The sequence below is a fragment of the Gopherus flavomarginatus genome, chromosome 6 (genome assembly GCF_025201925.1).
Source record: "Gopherus flavomarginatus isolate rGopFla2 chromosome 6, rGopFla2.mat.asm, whole genome shotgun sequence".
NCBI classification, from domain to species: Eukaryota; Metazoa; Chordata; order Testudines; family Testudinidae; genus Gopherus; species Gopherus flavomarginatus.
Window position 1 is genome coordinate 2,133,017 of NC_066622.1, and position 24,673 is coordinate 2,157,689.

A 24,673-nucleotide genomic window follows, 5' to 3' on the forward strand; every position below is an offset into this window, starting at 1 on the left:
TTAATGAAAACAATGTTAGTGCTTAAAAAATAACCCTTCAAGGGAGGTCTGATGCATTGAAACAACACACCAGCCACAGGCACATCCAAGAGACACAGCAATTCCATCTGGTGAAACCATATCATATGAGACTTAGAAGCACACCAGCCAAATCCGAGGTGAACATTGGTTAGTTTAAACCGGAGACACCCTCCCATTGCTGGCTCCCCTTGCCTTGTATGAGACCATGTGGCTGGGTGCTCTTAGATGTTACCTGAAGCTGCTGCTCTGCTCTCACATCTTAATTCTGAATAGTTTGTCTATTATGCTCCCTCTCAGCAACTGGGGCCTGGTCCAAAGCCCTCTGCAATCAGACCTTTGATGGTGACTGAAGTATTTCTTGGGGGGTTGCTCAGTACACCAAACTCCTCGGGTGCCAGTACTGTGCCAACTGTCCTGGAGTAGTGCGCCAACTGGAGGTGAGCACGGCAGGTGCTTCAGCAGCTAGGTTACCTAGGGAGGTGTTGGAATCTCCTTCCTTAGAGGTTTTTAAGGCCCGGCTTGACAAAGCCCTGGCTGGGATGATTTAGTTGGGGATTGGTCCTGCTTTGAGCAAGGGGTTGGACTAGACACCTCCTGAGGTCCCTTCCAACCCTGGGATTCTATGATTCTATGATTTTAGGCCTTGTCATTAATTATAACTCCAGATATTCTTGACATCCACATAGATCTCCAGTTTCTTTTGGAATCTTGCTATGTTCTTGGCCTCAATGACTTCCTGTGGCAGTGAGTTCCACCGTCTAATTATGCATTGTGTGAAAAAGTATTTCCTTCTGTCGGTTTTGAATTTGTCACCTTTTAATTCAATCAAATGTCTCTTAGCTCTTATGCTTTGAGACCAGGAGAAAAGAAACTCCTGATCTATGTCAATACTGCATCAGTCAGTATTTTATATACTTTTCTAAGGTAAATATTTCCAACCTTTTTACTCTTTCTTCAGAGGAGTTTTTCCACTCTCTTGCTCATTCTTGTCACCCTTCTCTGACCACCCTCCAGTTCAGCAACGTCCTGTGGCAGATGGGCCGACCAGTACTGCACACAGTATCCCATCGAGGCTGCCTATTGATCTCTGGAAGGGCATAAACTATTTTCTGTATTAGTCTCCCTGTCGTTCCTTAGTTCCATAAGATTGCGTAGCAGAGGTCTGCACTGAGCTGTCCCCAGTGATCACCAGGTCTCTTTCCTGGGGTGATACAGTTAATGTAGAACCCTTTGAGAGGTACAAGCAGATTAATTTTTTTCCTTCCAATGTGCATTACTTTGCATGTGTTGACAATGACCTTCATCTCTCATTATGTTGCCCATTCTCCTGGCTTGTTCAGGTCTCTCTGATGTTCCTGACAGTCCTTGCTGGTCCTGAGTACCCCGCATTTCTTTGTGTCATCTGCAAATTGTGCTCCCATTGAATCCCACTCTTTGCTTTTTGTTTCTGTCGCGCCAGGGCCACCACCTGCCTCTGTTTCCCTTTCACGAGGGCCCCTTTAAGAACTCACAATGGTTCCAGTTGCCTTCTCAGCCCCAGATCCCTTAATTCACTCGTCAGCAATCTGGCAACATAATTGTGCAAAACAGAACTCAAAGAAGTCCCGAGACAAACACACAAACTTTCTGCAGCTCCAGGATCCACATGGTCTCTTCCCCTGCTTATTGGCAAGGATCCTGCCTCTGGCCATCTCAACCAAACCTGCTTCCTGCAGCTTCCAGGTGCCTTTTGTATTTGAAATACCTGATTCCCCTCAGGTGGGCTCATCCTGTCACCAGGGCTGGCTTAGCCCCAGACTCTCCAGCCCAGGGGCAAGCAGCTCTGTTTCAGTCCCCTAGCAGCTGACAATGCTTTGCCTCTCACCCCATGATGACCTAGCTTCTTTTACGGTCTTTTGTGAGGGATCTTGTAAAAGGCATATTGGCAGTCTAAATAATGTCATCCTATTCTCCTTTAACTATTACTACATTGGCACATTCAAAGACTTCTAAAGGATTAGTGAGACATGATTTTCCTTCACAGAAACCAGGCTGGATAGACGCTATCAGATCATGATCTCCAGGTGTTTCATAATTCTATTTTTAACCATTGTTTCAACCAGTTTGCCAGGTACCGATGTATGGTGTATTGCCGTGTAATTCTCCAGACTACCCTCAAGCCTTTTTTAAAATATAGGTTCAACATTTGCTATCATCCAGTCCTGTGGAACAGTAGCTGTTTTTAATGAGAGATTTCATATCTTCGTCAGCAGCTCACCCACTAATACTCAAGTTCCTTCAGAACTCTTGGATGGACCATGTGGGCTTAGTGGTTTAATGCTTTTTTTTAATGACCAGTTTGCCCCCACACCTCTTCTTCTAACACCTCCCTCTCTGATAGCACCTCCTCTTTATTTAACCCATGGAGGACAGAATATTGTGTTTCTATAGTAATGGGAATCCTTTAATGTACATAAGGAACAAGTTAATGGGAAATACACACACTGTTCTCTCAGCACTGAGCCGGGTTGTTTGATTTTGTTTACCTGATCTCCCCTTGGTTTCAATACACCAGAAGCATTGCTGTGTTATGCCAGTTCCCATTGGCTGGCACTCATATGCATAGCTGGCTTTGTACAGCATCTGATTAGTTTTTTTAAGCAAAGCCCAAAGATAATATTACCTCTATTCCCTGCCCATAACATAGTAGATTTCACTATCATATTGCAAAGTACTTTCCAGTATAGCAATTTATTGGTGTAACATTTCATCACTGATCTTCTGACCTTTAAAAATCTGTCTTATTCCACCGGGGCTAAAGGTAGGCTCAGGGTTATAGGACTTCCGTGAGATTTAATTTCTGGCTGATCTCAGGAAAATGAACAGGGACCTAATGGCTTTTCAACAACTGTAGTGAAAAATGGCAAGTTTACACGGTCATGAGATCTCATTACTGTACTATTATCACATTACTGCAGCTCACAGCCTGAGACGATCAGACAGGTGGCCACTTTACTAGCTATTCAAGTAGAACGTTGCCAGAGCTTGAAATAGCACTTTGTGTTATTTTATTCATAAATCAAGCACCCTTTGGTTTTTTTCCCTTGTGGCCTTTAACGCAAATGCCCACACTGACCTGAAATAGCAAGAGGTCATGCTCATTGCTCGCAGGACAGGCATGGCCATCACACCATGAATCTACCCTATTCATTCATGGCCAAAGTCTGGATTGAGTACAAGTTACTCCATGATCAAGATGGCAGGACACTGCGCAGGTCCTTAGTGAGTGCTGCCTGTACTGAGCTATTGACGGGAGACTTGTCCATCAACCTTAGTAAGGAATTAAAAGCACCACACTTTCCTCCCTCTCTAAGGGTTTCTGTGACCTCACGGCGTGAGCTTTGCATTTCTGGAGGGAGGCCAGGGTTCAGGTTCGGATTAGGCCTGAAATGGAAGCAGATTTGGCGACCTCATCGCATTCCTCACGGACTCTCATTTGCATCCCAGCACCAGAAACCAGCTCTGCACAGGGCAGTTGGCTGGCATTGCACCAGAGAGGTCCAAGCAGCTGGAAGAGGGTGTTGCAGGTCAGGATGAACATGCACTGGGAAAGCAGGATACCTGCTTCTAACCAGTGTGATGCTTCACTTTCAGGGACAATAAATGCATCGACATTAAAAAAAAGAAAAGCATGTTTCCTTGACTTAGTGCATTAGCAAATTGTCTCTGCATTATGCAAAGGATGAATTGTTGGACTGATTGGCCCACTGTCATATTATGATGCTGTTGTAGTGGACAGCGGGTATGGATTTAATTCAGTTTAGCTCCAGTCCAATTGCTGTGTGTGTTCTTTGCAGTACAGAGGCTCCCCGACTTACGCAAGTGTTCTGTTCCAGAACGCCTTGTATAACTCAATTTTTGCATAAGTCGGAAACGAATCTCTGACCATTATGCAAAAAAACAAAACAAAAAATCCCTCCTATTTCTAGCTTACAGAACTTTTTCCATAAGCATGGATTTGCATAAGTTGGGTCTTGCATAACCCGGGGAGTATCTGAACTGTACCCACTTATGTCTCTAGGCTGGGATCTGTTCCAAGCAGGGTCTCCTGTCTCTCTGGTTCATTTGGATTTTACTCTTTGCACTGCTCTGGCTGCAAGTTCTGCACTAAGGAAATAACAGTGGCTTTATGGAGAGGGTCACAAGCTTTAAAACGCTGACGAATCAGGCCCATTTTGCCAACTGCCCCGGCAAAGTACAACTGCAAAGATAGAGAAGGGAAGCTGACAGCCTCAGGGCTCAATCCAAGTGGAAAAATCCACTAGTGAATTCAATGAGAGTTAGACTCGGCCCCAATAAATGTCCAATCTCCATGCTGCGTATTGAGTCTAAAAACAAACCCTACAGAGACCTGTGAGATCAAGTGTAATGTCCCACTTTTATCCAGGTCTGAACAGCAGGCTTCCTGCAAATTAACCAAAGCAATGAATAGCCGGACACAGCGTAAAACACTACCCCAGCCCAGCCAATCAGTGTGCAAGGACAACTGGGGAAGCGTTAGCACTGACTGTCAAATCTGACACTCCAACACAAAGACCAAAGGAAAGTCTTGGCTGGGTGCCACCTAACACAAAACAAAGCAAGACATTATGCCATGCAGTTCACTATGCTGAAGGACCCTCTGTTGGCTCTAGGCCTTAGCCAAATCCTTACCTGCAGTGGGTCACCTTTCATCTAGCCCCTTGTGGTGCGCTGTGCGTGTGACAGGTGCACACCCACACAGCCAAATTCTTGCACTGCCCTCAGCTGGTTACATTCACACCATTCAGCAGAACCTTGTTAACCACTGTTAGTGTCCCTTTCGTACCAGCCATGGAAATGCCGGGCCATTCAAGGCTCCTTGCTCTCCCGAGTTCGTGTACTCTGTGCATTGCACCAGAGACATTGAATGAAGGATGCAAATGATATTCCTGGCTACTCTGAGGGTTGTTGCGAGTTTACCTTGATGGCAGTTAGAAAGGGGGCCCAGAGCGATTCGAGGCTGAATTGCTGTCGCGCGGAGGAGAACACAGCAAGGAACACTACGGGGCCAATAGAATTGGGCTTTGCAACAAGCGACATTCATCACACAGGAACTTCGTGAGTAACAATACCTAGCTCTGACATGCAGCTGGTGTTCATGGTAACCTCACCCACTATCTCTATTTCACAGATAAGGGGACGTAGGATGCTAAACGTTACCTGACTTGCTCATGGTCAGAGGACAGAGCTGCCAGCAGAACCCAGCTCTTCTGATGCCCACTACGGCCCTCTTCCCACTTGACCGCACTGCCTCAGGCCTACAGGAGCTGGGTCCTAGCAGAAAAAGCCAGCCTGTGGCTCAAAGTTGGCTCTGTTCAGATTTTGGGTTCTGGTTCAGCCCATTAGGGAGAGGTGGTCTCTGCAGAATTTGTATCCAGGCCTAGATGTCTGGCTTCCAACCCCAACATTTGGGTTGTTGGGGTTTCAGCCTAGGACTTGGACACATCACCACTGGCCTGGGAATGAAAATGGGGAAAGTTCTTTACAACCCGAGACAAAGAGTGCCCGAGGCAAACACATCCACTTACCATTGCACCTGGCAAAAGGAATCAGGGTCACCCCCTGGTTCCTGCAGCCATTAGAAATGGAGAGCAGGGCTGGTTAGCATCGCTGCTTGAGTGCTGCGTGGGCATTCTGGGGGTGGGCATATCACAGGCGGCAGGAGTAAAGAAAGGGCAAGTCCCTGGAAGAGATATTCAGACTCTGTGTGCGTGTGTGGGGCTCATGAAGCCCGGGAAGGTGGAGGAAAAGGTCTGCCATATGCACTCGCTCAACATGCAAGGACCAGTAAGGAACCAAGGGCCAGATCCTCAGCTGATGTAAATTGGTGTAGCTCCAGTGAAGCCTATGGAGCTGGTCTGATTTACACTGAACAGAGGATTGTCACACGGACCCTAAGGCTCCTGGATGCGATTTCTGTGCATTGCTGTTGGCTTGAGCTGCCACGTCCTACAAGGAGCCAGGCCTGGCACAGCGGGAGGGCTTTGCTTTCCCAGCCCTCCCTGCCCTCATTTTGCCACCCCCTGTCTAAAGGGCTGTGAGCTGGCGTTCTGCTGCTGGCTATCTTAGCCCTCGAGCGGCTGCTGGGAGCCATCCCAGGCTGCAGCAGCATGGTGCACCCTCTTGTGTTTTCCTGTCCCGCGTCACAAATACCCTGCGGTGGGGAAAGTGTCTCCAGTGAATTGTGCAGCCAGACACTTCCTGGCTGATCCTGTCTCAGCCCCCAGGTGGGCATGGCTGGGCTGGGTCCCCAGGCAGCAGGCTCCAGCTGGCTGTGCTGTGCAGATGGAGGGAGCAGGATTTCGTAGCTGGACCCTGTCCAGCTAGGAGTACGGCATGGGAGTGTGGCATGGGTTCCTCTCCCCTGTCACTCACACATCTGCCCAGTGCCCAACCCAGCCCCTTGGGCCAGGCACTGATCTGGGCACAAATGAAAACCTTCTCATATCTGAACTACCAAGATGTATGGCTCCTAGATGGGCAGCCATGTGGGCGTGTCCTCCCATGCTTCTCCCCTTCCTGGTGTGTGGCACGCCCCTCCCTCACCTGGCAAGCCACTCTTCCAGGCTGTACATTCTGTGGAGCAGGGACCTCCCGCTGAATGTTTTTGTGCAGCGCCTAGCACACTTAAGGTTGCCATAAAATAATGAATCATGATCTACACTGGAGTTTAATGAGCCCAGTAGGTTTTAGCATCACCTGTACTGAAGGAGACATTTTTAGATGTCAAGGAAGCATTCCTCGCTGAGACATTAATGCTGAATAGTTCTCTGCTGCTCTTTTACAAAGGACAATTGAAGGCTGTGGCAGGTCTGTCATTGTGGCTGGCCCATCTCTCTATAATCAGGGAAAATCAAAAACCTGGATCTGAATCATCTGGACATTGGGCAAGTTTAGCTACTGCCAACGGTCTGAGGTTCATGACCCAGGCCCCTCTCGAGTCTCTCTCTAGTCCCATGTTTGGCTAACGTTGATTTTAGAATGAAGTATGCTCACTGCAGCCCCTACATGGCTCGGTACATGTAGAAGTAACGTTGCAAAAGTGATAGATAGAAAGTCACTGGAAGACATGGAGAAGAACATAAGAACGGCCATACTGGGTCAGACCAAAGATCCATCTAGCCCAGTGTCCTGTCTGCTGACAGTGGCCAATGCCAGGTGCCCCAGAGGGAATGAACAGAACAGGCAATTGCTGAGTGAGCCATCGCATATTGTCCACTCCCAGCTTTTGGCAGAGGAGACGCGTTAGAGATCCTTTGTGAACTTTGTGTCATTGTATTTATTTCTAGCTTAGCGTCTTGCCCCAGCATCCTTGGCCAACACTTTCCCTGTCCAGACTTCCATACAGTAGAAGCTGAGCAGATTGTTCACTGGACAGCCACAGTCCCACCCCAGAGGTGGCTGCATAGCAGTAGCTGGCTATGGAGAGATCACAGCAGTAAGAGCTCAAGGATCCTGTGGGGCTGACAGGCCCCACAAACACACACAAATGATTCTTCTTATTCTTATTATTAGCTCAGGGGTTTGAGCATTGGCCTACTAAACCCAGGGTTGTGAGTTCAATCCTTGAGGGGGCCATTAAGGGAACTGGGGTAAAAATCTGGGGATTGGTCCTGCTTGGAGCAGGGGGTTGGACTAGATGACCTCCTGAGGTCCCTTCCAACCCTAATAGTCTATGATTCTATGAATTATCCTTGACATGTGAGTAGTTCAATCCAAATGCAAACCCCAAGGAACAAAGCCGCAGCAGCCGCCCAGCGAAGACTTGAAGCAGTTTTGATTTGGGCGTCAGCGAGCTGGCACAGATCTGTCAGCTGGTGCTTTTCCTGGGCAGTGATCGCTCTGGTCACTTTCCCACTAACGACTCCACCTACCTCTCCCACTCCGCACCCCAGCTGAGCGTTTATGGGGCTTTGTCAGTCCCAAAGGAAACCGTTTTAGGAGAAAGAGCAAAAGAAAATACCCAGATTTTTCAGCAGCTCTGTTTTTTGTTGACTCCACACTGGGGACGTAAATGGTTTCTGAGGCAGCGATGCTGAGCTCAACTCTTGTGCACCAAAATTCCCCTCTCCCACAGCTCCTGCTCTGTGCGGTGGAATTGTAGCAGCTCTGTTTGCATGTCAGACTCCCTTCTGGTGCCTTACCCTGCTGGGTGAGTTTCACATTTGGGATTGTCTGCTGGAAAGAGCTAGATCAGTTAGAATGATGGTGCATGTGTGTGTGTGTGCATGCACATGTGTGTGCATAATTGTGCAAAAAAGTCCTAAAAGGAACTCTGTTCCATGGGCCAGTGATCTGTCGAGAAATGCTTTCTGCAGCCTCCCAAACACTGCAGTTGGCATTTGGCCAAAGTGTCAGCAGAATTCAGTTCCTTTAGTTCTGTTGAAATGGTCTCTCAGGGCTGGAAGACAGCAGCTCGCTCTTGCTTCCTGCCCAGCGTTCAGCTGTACCTCAGGGCATTTTCTCTGGGCAAGTCCGAGTGACATGAGCTTGTTCTACTTCCTCGGCTGTGGCTGCAGAGAAAGCCCAGACTGTGAGGCCTGTCAGCAAGCTGGGCTCTTTAATTACACTTGGGCTTTCTCTGGTTCACAAACCACTGAGCTGCTTTTCTTTTTTCTCCTGCTAACAAGGTTCAAAGCTCTTGGTTCCCACAAGAAAAGTGGAAAATAGCAAAGGGCCCAAGACTCACTGGTCAAACCCAGATTTTGACACCCACCCCCCAAATTCAGGGTTGTTTCGAATAGAGTTTTGGTCTAGCTGATCAGGAGCAGCCAGGTATTTGGGTGCGGATCTGGTTTCAGAGTCTGAATGTCAACATTTGCCGGGCTGAGGTTTGGCTCGGGCACATCTTTAATTACGAAAGGCAGAAGGTCCCAGTGTCAGACTGTCCATCTTAGCAGGGCAGTCGACACTGCAGCTGGCACAAAACCCCAGCGTGTGGGGATAACCCACTAGCTCCGTGGTTCAGGATATGGCTCCGAAATGGCCATTTTTTGCTGCCTGTCAGGGCTGAAGTACCACAAAAAGCTCCCCTGGGCAGAGGGCCCCTCATGTCACTCTGCACTGATCCCTTCAGCTGACCTTCTGCTGCTGATGGGTGCCAAAGGGAGGGAGCAAGCTGCAGATGAGGGCCTGGAGGGAAGGCCAGGCTGGGGACCCCCTTCCCACCATAGCTTTTGGCCACTGCAAACCATGGTTGCTATTGTTCAACAGCTCCCAACCTGTTAGATCTGCAAGGCCAGGGTACTGCCTGCGCCTTTGGGTCTTCTGTGCAAAGGCACAAATGTGGTGCCTAGCTGACTGTGACTGAAATTAGCCATAAGGATAAGCATAAAATCAGGTGGGAAAGTCTTTGTGAACGAAATTGTCCCTCTGCCTGGCTCCAGTGCTGTAAGAAAGGCATGCTCTTCCTGAGAAAGCTTTGGCTACAGCCCAGCTTGGAGAGGCTGCCGGGGTCAGAAAGAGGACACAGGAGGAAGAGGAGAAGGGAGGGGATGTGGCATCATGAACCAGGCTGCAGGAATTCCTGTGGATAGAGCTGTGTGGACAGTCAGACCATAAACAGCCACTGGATTCATCCCCCAGCTCACGCCAACCTTGCCACATGCCCATAGTCTCTCCAACCCTACCAGCACTGTGTGGAGAGAGAGTGTGTGCACTAACCTTTGCGTCAGAGCCAACCGCTTATCAACAAACTCACCAGTGCAAGGAGACACAAACAGGTGTCGCTTCAGCACCGGCCAGGCCAGTCATTCTAGCGAAACTCTTCTGACTCCTGAACAGATGCATTTATTATGGACAACGCAAGGGAAACCCCACTCTGTCTCCTGCTCCCACAGCCACAGCTGATTTTTGGATCTTTTCTCAAAACGCCAGTGCCATGAAACCCCTGGTAGTGTTTAATGGCTACCAGCCCCGTTTGCTCTGCCTTTTGGGCCTAACATCGACGGTCTCATTGCCTAAAGGGGGTGTGTCATGCCCAGATTGCGATGCGAAGGCCCCGCCGTTCTAGCAGGATGGGCGTGTTCCTGTGCTGAGAGGAACTCGTAGGGTCGGCAATGTCCAAACTGGGTAGTGCACAATACCTATAAAAAAGAACTAGGGACAATCCAAAAGTGTGGGTTCTTTCTGAGAACTCTGGCCTGGATGTCAGCGTCCTCAATGCCTGGGGGCACCTAGCCTTCACACCACACCACACCTCCATCAGTCATACAGCATCTCACACCGGCATGCTTTTTCAGCCATAAGAGTAGAATTCTTTAAGGTCAATACAGCCTGTAAGCAGCCTTTGAGAAGCACATGGAGGGCAATTGTTCATAGGCTTACAGTGTCTCTCCTCCTCAACCAGCATTTTCGGCCACCACCAGCATTAAAACAGGGAGTCACCACTGAGCAACCGTGTTTCTGAAGGAGGCCTGTGGGAAGCTGTTCTTAGACCTACGCTATTTAACATTTTTTATCAATGACCAGGAAGAAAACATAAAATCTTCACTGATAAAGTTTGCAGATGACACACAAATTGGGAGAGTGATAAATTACGCAGAGGACAAGTCATTCGGTACAGAATGTTCTGGAACGCTTGGTAAACTGGGTACAAGCAACAATGTGCATTTTAATATGGGTAAATGTAAACGTATCCATCTAGGAACAAAGAATGTAGGTCACACTTACAGGATGGGGGACTGTGTCCTGGGAAGCAGCGACTCTGACAGAGATTTGGGAGTCATGGTGGATAATCAGCTCAGTGCAATGCTGTGGCCGAAAGGGCTATGCGATCCTTGGATACATAGAGAGGAGAATCGCAAGTAGGAGCGGAGAGGTTATTTCACTCCTGTTTTTGGCAGTGGGTGCCTGCTGCTGGAATCCTGTGTCCAGTTCTGGGGCCCACAGCTCAAAAAGATTGCTGATAAGTTGGAGAAGGCTCAGAGAAGAGCTAGGAGAATGATTAAAGGATTAGCAAAACTGCCGTATAGTGATAGACGCACGGAGCTCAGTCTATGCAGTTTAACAAAGAGAATGTTAAGGGGTGGTTTGATCACAGCCTAAAAGGGATCACAGGGAACAAATATTTAATGAATGAGCTCTTCAGTCTAACAGAGAAAGGTCTAACTGGATCCAATGGCTGGAAGTTGAAGCTAGAGGAAGTCACACTGAAAATGAGGTGTTGGTTTGTAACAGTGAGGGTCATTAACCACTGGAACAATTGCCCGGGGGTCATGGTGGATTCTCACCATTTTGAAATCCAGATGGGCTGTTTTCCTAGATCTGCTCTAGGGGTTACTGGGGGCCGTCTCTGACCTGTGCACTGCGGGAGGTCAGACTACATGATCACAATGGTCCCGTCTGGCCATGGGGCCTCTGAATCTAAGCAAATGCTCTTTCCCCCTTGCTCTATCCTCCTCCCATGCAGATGCTCCTGCCTTCCCTGACATCCCTTCCTTGAAGCACAGACATCAGCTTCCAGCCAGTGAGTTTTGCTCTGCCTTTCAGAATTGGCGGCTCCATGTGTACACAGAATTACATTTGGGGCATATCCTCAGCTGCTGCAAATTTGCACAAGCTCCATTGATTTAAATGGAACGACCCTGATTTATGGCTGCTGAGGGTTGGGCCCATTCTGTTCCATTTTCTTGTTTGATTCCTGAGGCTCTTTTTATTACCAGTTGTTCCTTTCCAGCTGATACCGGAGGAGGCTAATGAGCTTTAGAAGGAAGGAAATGGGAACTGAGCTGGAGAATGAACAGAGCAGTCTCTGAGTAATCATATCTGGGCCCCCAGCTCCATTTCTTCCCTTTAGATGGAAGTTCCAGGATCTATAGCTCTGGTGGAATCACGATCAGGCTCTCGGCGCTGCTGGCTGGCATTACGTGTTACTCCCCCGGAAATCGGAGTTCTTTCTTCCTTGCTCTTTGCCTTGCAGTCAGTGAACTAGCCCGTTTCTGGCTCGCCTGATAAAGCTTTTCTCTGTCCTGCCAGCCACAAACACTGCTGCTCTTGTTTGCCTTTACTCTGCATGGCTCTTTCCAAAAGAAGGGCCCAGCATTTTAATGGCCAGGACAAGAGTTTCCGAAAGCTCCAAGGGAGAGAAGCGGCTTTTGGTCAATATGAATTTTCCATTTAGTAACATAGATTTTCCCTTTAAACTTCCTCTTAGCATTTAAGAGCTCTGCTCTCTGCCAGCGTCTTGCCTTTTCACAGCCAGCACCATTCAAGGGAAAGGATCAGACTCTTTCCTGGTGTAAACTCCATTGGAACAAATGGAATTATACCAGGTGCTGCTTTGACCCAATGTCCAGTCTGTGGCAAACAGATGCTCATTAACAATATGCCCTTCAGAAAACGACACCTTCATTTTAGGGTTGGTTGGGCTACAATGCTTGAGGTTGTGGTTGTGTTCAGATGCTGATCCACATGTGAGGCTTGGAAGAGAATTCACCTGTTCAGCTGTCTGGTGACATTGATAAAAATGGCATCACGGCTTCCTGCTATACTGAGAACTGGAGGAAGAAGAAACAAAAGAAACACAACTTCTACTTCGTTCTTTACTTGCTACCTTTGCTGTGTCAGTGGCAGAATCAACAGGTAGATGCGTATAATCTGGGACAACCTTACGATGGACAAAATGACTAGCTTTGAAAGAGACACCTCATGAATATATAGCCAATGGCTTTACTTTATTCCTGCACCAAAGCCAATGAAAAGGGCAAAGGACCTGTTATGTATCAATGCACCATTCTCCTCCTGTTAGAGGCGAGGTACAGTATAAGTAATATTAGCCCATTTCCTTCTAGGAATTTTATTCCAGGGTGTAGCTTGTATTTTACAAGTGAAATATTGACTTTTTTAGCATTCGTCACCTTTGCAGCATGAATCATCCGGTTTGATGAAATTATCGTACTTGCAACGAATGTATGACTAACCATATTTTATTTGAAATTGCAGGAAGCAGTGTCATTTTGAAACAACAGGTCTATTTTATCTTGTTTTTATTTTATCTTTTATTTATCTTGTGTTTGTGCGGATGGGAGCTGCAGGGAAAATCAAGCCACAGTTTCATTTCTTGGGGAGCTTCCTTTGTACGTGGGAGGGGAAGGTAGGTAAAAATCTGAAGAAATTAGTAGTAAGAACTCACCCTTATCCAAAGCTTCTTAAATAGAAAAGAGCAACTTTCTTTAACTTCTGTAGAGCTGCAGTATGCTTTCACCAATAGCCTGACGTACCATGTCAATTGAAATGGGTAGAATGTAAGGTTGAACAGAGGCATAGCGTATGGTATTATACTTTTACTGCTGTAACAGTAGTTACACTAAATCGGGAGTAGCACATCTCTCCAGAGATTACAGGCTATCCCTCAGTACAAAAAGGTTACCTGCTACTTTGCTTTCACTTTCTATGGACTTGGGCCTGGTGACAACCAGTTTCCCATACCAGTGGCTGATGTCACCATCACTGGACTGTGTCATTGTCTGTGGATAAGTGGACCTGACAGAATGAGTTGATTACAAGAGTGCAAAGCTCTTGTGTGTATTTAAATAGCTCGATGATCAGCAGCAGTCAGAAAAGTAATACAGAGATGTCGTAGTCGGGGGATACAGGAAATTGGCAGAAATACAGCCGAGAACAGAGCATTCTAGTGATCCTGGCAACATCTGTGTGGTACATTTAATTTTTATGTAGCATCCTTAAATGTGTTGTCATGTTTCACGTGGTGGCAAGAGAAGAGGCCAATGCACCTGTGATGGGTCAGCTGACCCCCATTTGGCCTTAAAAGAAGGCACTTGGGCTCTAAAGAGAAGAGCTGGTCAGGAAGGGGCAGTGAGAGCTGCCTGGGAGGCCAGACATTGGGAGACTGCAGGAGGTCCCTGAAGGAAGCTGTAGATGGTAGAAGGCAGAAGATGAGAGGGCTGAAGGCAGAAAAGCAGCTGAGGGAGTTGCCTCCTGGCATTCAAGTTGGAGAGCCAGAGCAAAGGGCGAGAGAAGGCAGAAGACAAGGGGCAGTATCTCTCCTGATACTGGCCTGGCCTCTCTCTGTCTGGTTTGTCCCCTGTCCAGTCGTAGGAGAAAACCAGATGTGGTTTTATCCAGTATCGGATGGGCGACACCATTCTGAAGAGGGCGCCACTCCATCCCTGTCACCTAACCTCACCCGCTTCATGCAGCTCAGGCCGGTGGGGCCAGGGGACTCTAGAAAATGGTGTCCCCCACATGGCAGGACCTTGCACATGCCAGGCATGTGAGGACATGCTGGTGGGGGCAGGCCCATGCTGTTCCCGGAACTGCGGGAATGTCCAATGTTCTGGGAGTGTGTGAGCAGTGGAGGGGCTTACCCACTGGCAGCTGGGTGCTGGGAGCTGGAAAAGGGGGCTGATATGGGTGCTCCCCTGATGAGGCAGAACTCCCAGCAGAGAGGATGTAGGGGTTCCTGCTGGGAAGGGCGGGGCTACAGTCTAGCTGTGCGGGCTGAGTGGCTGTCTTGCTGAAAGGTCCAAAGAAGAATCCGGGTGTGGTGGAAGACGCGGCCACATGGTATGTGCTAGGTCAGTGGACTAGACAATGCAAAGTATTAAGAACCATATACATTGGTGACTATGGAGAAGTGGACCTAGTCTAGGGCTTTTATTATGGAATATTTGAACTATGTTTTTGTAATATACTGTCCAAAGGAGGGAATTATTGAGGCAAGAAAGCCTATGTGATGTTAATGGGGACTCTGAAGGAGGGAATTTGAGGCCAGCATGCCTGTTCTGCCACCGGAGGGCGCTGCAGGTGGGCTCGCCCTGTGACAGACTAGAAATCCTGACAGGCCAAGTAGGAGAGGACCACGGCAGTGCATAAAGAACTGAGTTACATGGGCGGACTTCACAGCTTTGGCAGAGTTTTCAGTTCCACTGCTGTTTCCAGTTTAACACTCTTGACCTATGGCCTATCTTCAGGCTCCAGTTCCCAGAGATGCCAGACCCTTCCCCATGACTATAACTAAACCTTTGCACAGGGAGAATGTAAAACAGATCATCAGGCTGGCGCGGCGTGCTTCATTTGCTTACGCAACCCCCCGGTCATTGTCTGAAGCCTTCTTCCTAAACCATTGGACTGCTACCTTCAATAGTTCATATCCACAAGCCGTGCTCCCGGCTGCAAGGGAAGGGGAACTGAAGAGGAGCTGACACCAGGGTATGTTTTTGCAGTGTTGTGGAAACCTGACATTCCAGAGAATGTGTGTGGCCAGAACTGTCACTGAGAAGGTTCCCAGCTCTGCCAGCTGAAGCTTGGGGCCAGCATTGCTAGTGTGTTAAACGTGCTGGTGAGCAAGAGGTGCAAGGAAATCCTGGACACAACAGCAGAGACACGAAAGAGCAATTCCACATCCATCCCACGGCTCTTCCTGCAGTCTCTCCTCCGAACTGCACATCAGTCTCTGGAGTCATCCCAGGAGGGCTGGTGAGCTAGATTAGCTTAGATTGTTGATCTGCTCTAAACCTAATAACTCCCCATTGCCTTTACTCCCCTCTAGCTTACTGATGACTGCTGAGCCTGTGCTTTGCAAAGCACTGGGCAGAGTGCTAGGCCCTGAGGCCTTTTCACCCTGATCTCCCCCTTCCTGCCCTCAGCCGTGTTCTGTGCCTCCTGATGCCTCTTGACCCTGGTTCAGCCCCGATCTTGCAGTTGCTAGTGCTGGTGTGGATCCGTGCAGAGCTGGTGTCCCCATGCAAGGCCGCGATGGTGAAGCAGCTGCAGCCCTAGAAGGGGGAATTTTGTAGGATCCCTGAGCTAGGGCTGGTGGCTAACGCCCTGCAAGCTCCCTGCAGATATGCCGGCGCTCTTTGCTAAACCTTATTGTTCTGCTAATGTCCTGAACATCACAATCCACTTATTTTAATCCCTTGGTGCTGCTGTTCTGCTCTAAATCTGACAGGTGTGAATTTGGGACAGTTCTTGACTTCAGCCCTAGCTTGGGTGTGACGTATGTGTAGCCCTTCGGGCATTCCTTGTGCAGCTCCTGCTCTTTACAACGGAGCTTTCCTGGGCCTGGCGGAGGGAACCCAGCCCTTCTGGAGCAGCGTGTTTAATGCAGCTCTTAATGACACTTGTGAAGGCTTGGACAAAACTGCCGCGCAGTGTCTGTTAGCACAACCTGTCCAGGACCGGCAGGTACAGCTAGGGAAGGAGGAGCTCACACAGGGGACATCACACATGGGCAGAGCAGATCCAGCTGGTCCAGAGGGATCAGTGCTAATGCTTCACTGGGCAGTAATGATCCTCCCACACAGCACCAACGTGCAGGATGGAAAATTCCTCCCTGACTCTCACAGGCGATCAGCTCACTCCTTGTGCTGGGCCTAGTCCCTGCTTTGCCTTTCGTGTGTGGCGACAGAGGTCTTTCCTTAGGGTCCACAAACTCTGCTAACCTCTTGGTGTGGCTCCTACTGCGGGCCTCAGGGTATGCTTCCACCCAGCCTCAGTGTCACGGATCCCCTGGGTCTCGTGATCTGAGACAAGGAGCACCCGAGTCCTTGGCTGCAGCGAGGGGTACACAGTCCTGTTTATGAGGGCTCTGTGCACAGGGCTGGTCCAGCGGGGTAAATCAGAGCCGGAGAGAAGGGTGAGGTGGTTAAGAGACTGAACTGGGACTCAAGCCAGAATCCCAATTTCCACCTTTGCCACAGGCACCCTGTCTGTCCCTGAGCAAGTCACTTCTCCTCTCTGGCACAGTTTCCCCATCTAGAAGATGGGACTGCTGAAGTCCCTGCCTCACAGGACAGCTGGGAGGCTGAATCCAGCAGCGGGGGCGCGGGGCTCAGATACTGCAGGAATGGATGAAAGTCTTACCTCCATAACGAGGGCCAAACTTCTCCACAAAGCAAACAACTGGGGCTGGCTGGCAGGACTCACAAAGGGCTGTCAGTGGGGCATAGCTATATCCTGGCCACGGCCCTGATACTGTCTGAAGAGAGGCATGTCACACAGGGGCTGCTATGCCGGCCCTGGGCCAATCCTCTGACAGCTGCCTAGGCCTCTCCCTTGTCCTTTGCTCCTCTGTTTTCTGGGCCGAGCTACTCACTAGACATTGCGGCAGCGGTATTAAATCCGGCTCTTGCTGCTTCACTTTTATCTATCAGGCGAAACTTTATCTGGACACACACACAGAGAGTTTGTAAATGCCTGTGAAGGACACCAGAGGTAGGAGGTTGGCATTTGGGAACCCCTGATTCCAGGCCCTCAGCCAGGCTCGCTTCTGCTCGGGCACATAGACGTTAACTCAGTGCTGGAGGAAAGAGAGGATTGCTCCATTTATGCACAGTCTAACCGTACCTAGGAAACAGGAGAAAAGGGGCTTTCCCTCCCACCCCCATCAAATTCATTCTAGACAATAAAAAATGGACCCACAAGTCATTAGTCTGTAACGGCTCTTCCTGCTTAACGGCCACAATCCAGGGCCACATTCTTTTGTCTAACCAGGCAACGTTGTGGTTGTTGAAATGCAAGTGAAATCTCTGACCTTGTTTGTACCCACCCAAGTCAAGTAGTCTCCAAAGCAGCATCTGTCAGAAGCGTGTCAGAGCCAAGCCTGCTGTACTGGAAACATTTGTCTTTTGTGAGAGCTGCAGTGCATTCACCAGCCACAGTGCAGGGATTCTGGAGGCGACTAGGGGAGGACTGGCTCCATGGCAGCACTTTTGAGGGGGGTTTTATCTTTAAATTAAAAAACGCAGTTATCTTGTCCCCGCTCAGCTCCTAGTGCACGGCTTGGTGTAACTTACAAGGTATTGAAGTGCATCTCAGGGCTACTTTGGTACAAATTCAGCCCTCCATCCCGCAGACGTCAGATACCTCATCATTCAAGCCAGGTGCAAACTCCCACTCCAGCGGACATCCCTGATGGAGCTAGAATTACGGCCACGGGGGCTGAGCAGCAGGAGGTGCTAGCTGCTCTGAGTATGGATGTAGAGGCTCTGATAGTACCATGGTTGGCGTGGCTATCCCCTCCCTCCACTCCCAGCGCCAGGCCTCCCCTCAGTCAGAGCTAACAAAGGACATTCCACTGTGCAGCTCGAATGCAGCTATACTCTGTGTCACAGTGCTGGAGTGCATAGGATAGGTTAGGAAAAGGCTAATTTATGGAAGTTTGCAGATGACACAAAAATGGAGGGAGCGGTAAATAATGCAGAGGACAGGTCACTGATTCAGAGTGATCTAGCTTGCTTGGTAAATGGCAAGCAAGCAATGTGTGTTTTAATACAGCTAAATGTGTACATCTGGGAACAAAGAATGTCGTCCGTACTTACACGATGGGGGATTCTACTGGGGAAAGCTCTGAAAAAGATTTGGGGATCATGCTGGATAATCAGCTGACCATGACCTGCGGGTATGATGCTGAGGTCAAAAGCCTAATGTGATCCTGGGATGAATAAACAGGGGAATCTTGAGTAGGAGCAGAAAGGTTATTTTGCCTCTGTGTTTGGCATGGGTGCGACCGCTGCTGGAATCCCGTGCCCAGTTCTGGTGCCCACAATTCAAGAAGGATGCTGATAAATCGGAGAGGGGTCAGAGAAAAGCCATGAGAATGATGAAAGGATTAAAAAATCTGCCTTATAGTGAGAGACTCAATGAGCTCCATCTATGTAACTGAAGAAAGAGAAGGTTAAGGGGTGACTTGATCACAGTCTATAGGTGCCTGTGCAGGGATGAAATATTTAATAATGGTCTCTTCAGTCTAGCAGAGGGACGTATAGCCAGATCCAATGGTTGGAAGTTGAAGCTAGACAAATTTAGCCTGGAAATAAGGCGTAATTTTTTGACAGTGACGGTCATGAACCATTGGCACAATTTCCTGAGGGTTATGGTGGATTCTCCATCACTACCAGTTTTGAAATTGAGCTGGGATGTTTTTCGAAAAGCTCTGCTGCAGGGATTGTTCTGGTGGCAGGTCTCTGGCCAGTGTTATATAGGGAGTCAGGCTAGATGCTCACAGTGGTCCCTCTTGGCCTTGGAATCTATGAATCTGTAATTGCTGCTGCCTCTATTCTCTGCCAATGGCATTTGATGCTGAATGTGACCTTAACGGGAAGGGGAGTTAATGGGAGAAGAGAAAGAGAGGAAAACAAATGAGTCCTCCTGGCGGATGAGTGGAGGGAGAGCCCTCCGCTGACGTTCACTGACGGAGGAATCCGGCCTTGCATACTTGGTGGCGAGTGAGCTGTGAACAATTGACAGGACAAGAAATATTTCTGAGAACCAGTCATACTTTTGTCTAGTGAATATATTCAGGGAAATTCTGAGCTGCTTGCAGGTGATTCTTGAACAGACAAGAGGCTACATTAAATAAATGATTTGCGATGAATATTTGCTCAGCTGTAGCCTCTGACATGTTTTCTCAAGGTGGAGGGTCATTTGTGATCAGCAGTGTGAAGGCAGGCATGCCAAACAGGCCAGAGAGAAGTGCTCATTACTGAAGGGGAATAACTTCGCACTTTAGTTACACTAATCGAGTGAAAAAACAATGCAGTGAGCAGCTACTCGTGACGCAAGACGCCAGGCTGCTGAGTTTAGCAAGTAGAACAATCCCAAGCGGTCTCCTTCACTGCTGGCACTGGCTTGCTGAGGGACCCCTGGAATCATGCTGTAGATGATCTACAGAGAATGCAGTGTATAGACCTGCATACTCACTCCACACATCTCCCCAATGCGCCAGAAAGCAAAATGCTGCTCTGCTTTTAACGTTGCTCAGAACTGTCACAAGTTAAATCAGTAAAACTCTGCTGACCTTGTCCGACAAGATTAAAACCATCAGCTATGTGAGTGACCATTGTCATTGGCAGTGACTGCAAAAACTAAGCCTGGTGTGTGGGTGTGCGTGCGTGCATGCAGCTCTCCAGCTTCCAGGCATATCACTGTTCGGCCCCACCCCACGCTCCTCATTGGCTCTAGAGGGCTCCCTAAAGGAAGGCCAATTTATCAATCTGATCAGCTCGAAATACTTCATCCAGCTGACAGCGTTTGACACCTGTGTCCACACCAGCCGCTCCTGGTCTCTAATCCACCACTGAACTCCTGAAAGGACTGGGCAGTGCACAAAGGGGTTAATCAGAGCTACATGTGAGCAGACAAGTGTCATCTCTTCAAAACCACCAATGCTTAAGCATCAAAGAATAAAGGCATCCTATTACCTTTTTCCCGTGAGCAGCTCCCATAGTACAAGGTCAGTGTCCAGGAAGCCTCCCCCAAATCTCCGGCAGTCCCTCCGAATTGTCCTTTTGGCTTGCACTTGCTGGGAGTCACAGGCTCTGTGTCGTTCTGTGGTGTTGTCCACACAATCTGTGGAGAGCATGGGCTGCATTCAACACTAGGGAATGTGCAAACACACGGCTCCTGGCTCCCTGACAGCTCCAGTTTATTCCACAGAACAATGCAGGCAAAAATCAGCAGGCTCTTAAAGGAGATGAGCATTGAAGTTTTCCTTTGACTTCTTCTCCTGCCACGTAAAGAACTCACTTTTGGATACCTAATGTCCGACTTGCACACAGGGGCTGCCCAGGCACAAAGGCAGCTTTCATCCTGTAGATGCCTGGCTTCTAAGCTGGGGTCCTTATTCTGAAAGGCTGCAGAAGATTATAGTAATTGTACTTGACAGACCAAGATGTCACAGAATGCAGAGCTGATCTGTGAAAGAATTCGACCTGCTGGGGGCTCGGCTGAGCCCCAGCACTAGGAGGTCCTTGTTTGCTAGTGGATTTGTGCCATCCTCTCTAGCCATTTGTCTTGCACTTCATGATGGCTTGGCGGAGATGCCTTGAAAAATAAGCCCATTTCCCCACTTCTCGGAGAAAGAATGCAGGCTTATTATTCAGCGGCTAGGCTGTAGCTCCTGCACTTGGCGTCTGCAATCCCAAGCAGGCAGCACTTCAACTTCGGCAAGGTCTTGCAGCTGCTCACAAACAAGCATCTTAAAGAAAGATGTTACATAACGTGAACCGTGTGTGCGGCTTAGCCCCAGTGGGTACCACCGCCGAACTGCACCGTGTAAATGCCTTGTTCGACGCGTGCTTCGGCTGCAGTGGAGTTCTGCCCAGCTAAATCAGCCCCCAGGGCCAATCCGGTGGGGTGCTGAAGACCCTATTTCTGTTAAAGTCAGTGTGAGATGGGGAGGGTCAGTTCCACTCAGGAGCCTTCTCAATGATCTTTAATAAACTCACCAGGGAAGATCTCAGCCATAAAGAATCCATCCAAACCGCCCACCCCTTTTGCAGCTACCACAGCCAAACGTTTTGTAAAAAAAGTGGCTGGAGTGAGGCTCCTAAGGCTGCGGCTAGGCACCTTAAGAAATGGGTAGATTTTACAAAGTGCTGGGTGATCACTAGAGTCCAGTGCCTCCAGGGGGAGCTGCTCTGCCCGCAGCACTGCTGAAAATCGGCCTGCTCATCAAGCTGCCGAAATAGGGATTTAGGAGCCTGACTTTAAAGCCCCAGATTTTTGACCTGCCTTACTAATTGCTCAATCGCAGAATCCAAAGTAGAGTCTCCGCACAGTGCCTGGAACATGAGTGCCCCTTGGAAACCCTTCCCATCCAACCAGACCAACCCCCGGGTGGATGGCAGGGTTGAATAGAATTTTTATGAAAGACTTTGTGGGAATTTAATCTGCCCTAGCAGGGGATCCCTGCTTTCTGAGGGGAAGTAAACCAGCTGGCATATTGACGCTGGCAAGGCACGAGGCGTGTGTTAGCTGAAAAGCTCCGGCAGTGGTTATACGGACAGGGTTTCTCAGTGCTGACCCGGGGTGTGTGCATGAGCACTTGGCTTTAACAACAGTGTTTTAACAGCACAGTTGAGGACCTATTTGTGAGACATTAGACGTCATGAAACGTAGTGTAAAAGCACAGAAGTCTCTTGGTACGAGGGTAAACGCCAGGCAGGCACCTGACGGTTTAAATATTTTCATGAGTCTCTCTATGCTTTTTGCAATAACCTTTGAAAGTTATTAAGGGAAATTTTGCTTTTATTTGTATTTAAGAAAGGAAACTGCAGCTTCCTTTTCCTAGTTGTTTTTCAGGTTCGGGGATCTAGGGTGCGAAGTGGAGCTGAAGGCCCAGGCTCAGGCATGCACCCCCTGCGCTAGGTTATTCAGCAGGGGATTAGGTATTTTGCATTGATCTGTGTGGACTTTTAGTCTTTAGCTTGGCTCAGGCCTCTTTTCCAGGCAGCAGAAAGAGCTTCTCTGTAATGTAACCAAATTGCCTTAATTCTGTGTGATCGAGTTCCTCAGGTTGCATGAGCCCAGAGCAGCCTGCAGGAATGCACACGCCGGGCTGTAGAAATGCTGCATGTCCTTCACCTGAAGGCTCTGAAAAGCCCACAAGGAGCCTGATTTTTCCCTCTCTTACTGACATCAGTTACACATCTGAGTACTCAGCGTTCCTGGCAATTAGACCCCAGGTGTCTCTCACTGGGCAATGAGGAACACACAGGTAGTGGCCACTTGTGAAAATGCTGGTTTAAGTGACTTGCCCAATTTCTCACAAGAACATATGGCAGAGCCAGGGGTAGACTCCACTTCTCATGGGTCCCGGTCAACTATCTTCTCTTATCTACTAGACCAGCCTTTCCCTTCCTGCAGCCATAAGAATGGCCAGTGTCTTGTCTGACGACAGTGGCCAATGCCAGGTGCCCCAGAGGGAATGAAGAGAACAGGGAATCATCAAGTGATCCATCCCCTGTCGCACATTCCCAGCTTCTGGCAGAGGTTGGGGACACTTCAGAGCATGGTTTTGAACCCTGTCCATTCTGCCCAATAGTCACTGATGGACCTACCCTCCATGAAAGTATCTAGTTCTTTTTTGAACCCTGTTATAGTCTTGGTCACAATATCCTCTGGCAAGGAGTTCCACAGGTTGACTGTGGGTTGTGTGAAGAAATACTTCCTTTTGTTTGTTTTAAACCTGCTGCCCATTAATTTCATTGGGTGACCCCTAGTTCTTGTGTTATCAGAAGGAGTAAATAACACTTCCTTATTTCCTTTCTCCACACCACTCATGATTTTATAGATCGCTGTCATATTCTTCCTTAGTCGTCTCTTTTCCAAGCTGAAAAGTCCCATTCTTATTAATCTCTTCTCATATGGAAGCAGTTCCATCCCCCTAATCATCTATGTTGCCCTTTTCTGAATCTTTTCCAATTCCAATATTTTTTTTTGAGATGGGGCAACTACACCTGCACACAGTATTCAAGGTCTGGGCACAGCATGGATTTATATAGAGGCAACATGTTACCAAATTCTGTACAGCTCTGCCATGCAAACACAGGGAGTCAGGTAGCTACATGAAATCTCCCTTAGTGGGGGCCCTGGTGAAGTGTAGTCACCATCAGATGGCTAGTGAGACTCTAAAGCACAAGGTGAATAATCACTAGGGTGCTGGGACAGCAGGCTCTGATTTTCTAGTACAGATCTTAAACATTCAGCCCGTGTTCCCAGCTCTCCTGCGGGAAGGTTTCCACCTACTGGTCCGAACCTAGAATCACAACTTGTTAAATGCGTTTGTCACTGGCTCAGACCTTCCTTTCCCAAGTGTCTCTCAGTGAAGGGTAACAGTGCTGGATTCTCTCCTGCCTCCTTTTTTTAAAACCACTGGCGTTTCCCCTCTAACGCCACTGGAACTTTGCTTCCGTGGAGTCGCTCTGATTTCCACTGGTGTGAGAGAAGCATCTAACCCATGGGGTCCAGCATCTGTAATGCCGAAGTTCTCCCCGTCACTCACATCCCAGGCATGCTGGCTCTTGCTTACCCGTATGAGTAGGCAAGAAACTCTGCAGCCAGAAAGAGAACTGAGTGAAACAATCCTAGTGCCGCCCACAGCCCATGAGGTTCAACCCCCACCTGTGTGTGCTCTTTGCAGGTGTCCGGTGGCTCCAGCCATAAAGAAGCATGTAGCTGAAGGTTCATAGGTTTGTAAAGTCACAAGGGATTGTTATGATCTGACCTTCCATACAACATGATTCCACCCAGTAATTCCTGCATCAAGCTCCTAACTTCTGGCTGAGTATAGCTCAGAGAAACATCCAACTGTGATTTCTCTCCATGGGTCATGTCAGGGACATGCTCTGCTCATTTTGGTGAATGGCCCAGTCCCTGCCCTGCTCAGATTTCTCATAGGAAGTTCAATACGAGCTCAGTCCAGTGGATCATCTAGTACGGTGTCCAGTCCCTGACAGCACAATGTCTTCCCCCATTCATGCAGACCTGGGAAGATCCCTGCACAGAAATCCCCCTCTGGGCATGGATGACCAAGGCATGCTATGCAACGCAAACCTCCATGGGCTTCTTGATCCCAAACTGGTGCCCATATGGGGTTGCCAGCTTCTGAAAGGCAACCCTACTCTTTCTGTCCCAGCAGAGCGGTGCTCTCATCCTGGAGCTCTGGCATTGCAGAGTTCGGACTAGCTTACCACAGGGGGCCAGAAGTGGCTCCCTTCTCCTCCTTCCAGCCCTGTTTGGCTCAGGGAGCTCCAGTGGCTGTGAGTTCCAGAGGCTTGCCTGGTGCTGTGTAAAGAAAGGTTTTTGTGTAGTTTTAAAAGCTCAGGCTCTTCCTTCCCAGCAGCGC

At 48.8% G+C, this 24,673-nt stretch overlaps 1 protein-coding gene across 1 annotated transcript in view; it reads right to left on the bottom strand.

Moving 5' to 3' along the window:
- The window catches only part of FAM107A (family with sequence similarity 107 member A), a 59,533-nt gene extending 38,520 nt beyond the window's left edge, over nt 1-21,013 (bottom strand). The window contains exon 1 of the mRNA XM_050957584.1: nt 20,247-21,013. Coding sequence (XP_050813541.1) covers nt 20,247-20,270 — 24 coding nt within the window. The 5' untranslated portion in view covers nt 20,271-21,013. The remainder of the gene's footprint in view (nt 1-20,246) is intronic.
- Nucleotides 21,014-24,673: the final 3,660 nt, after the last annotated feature.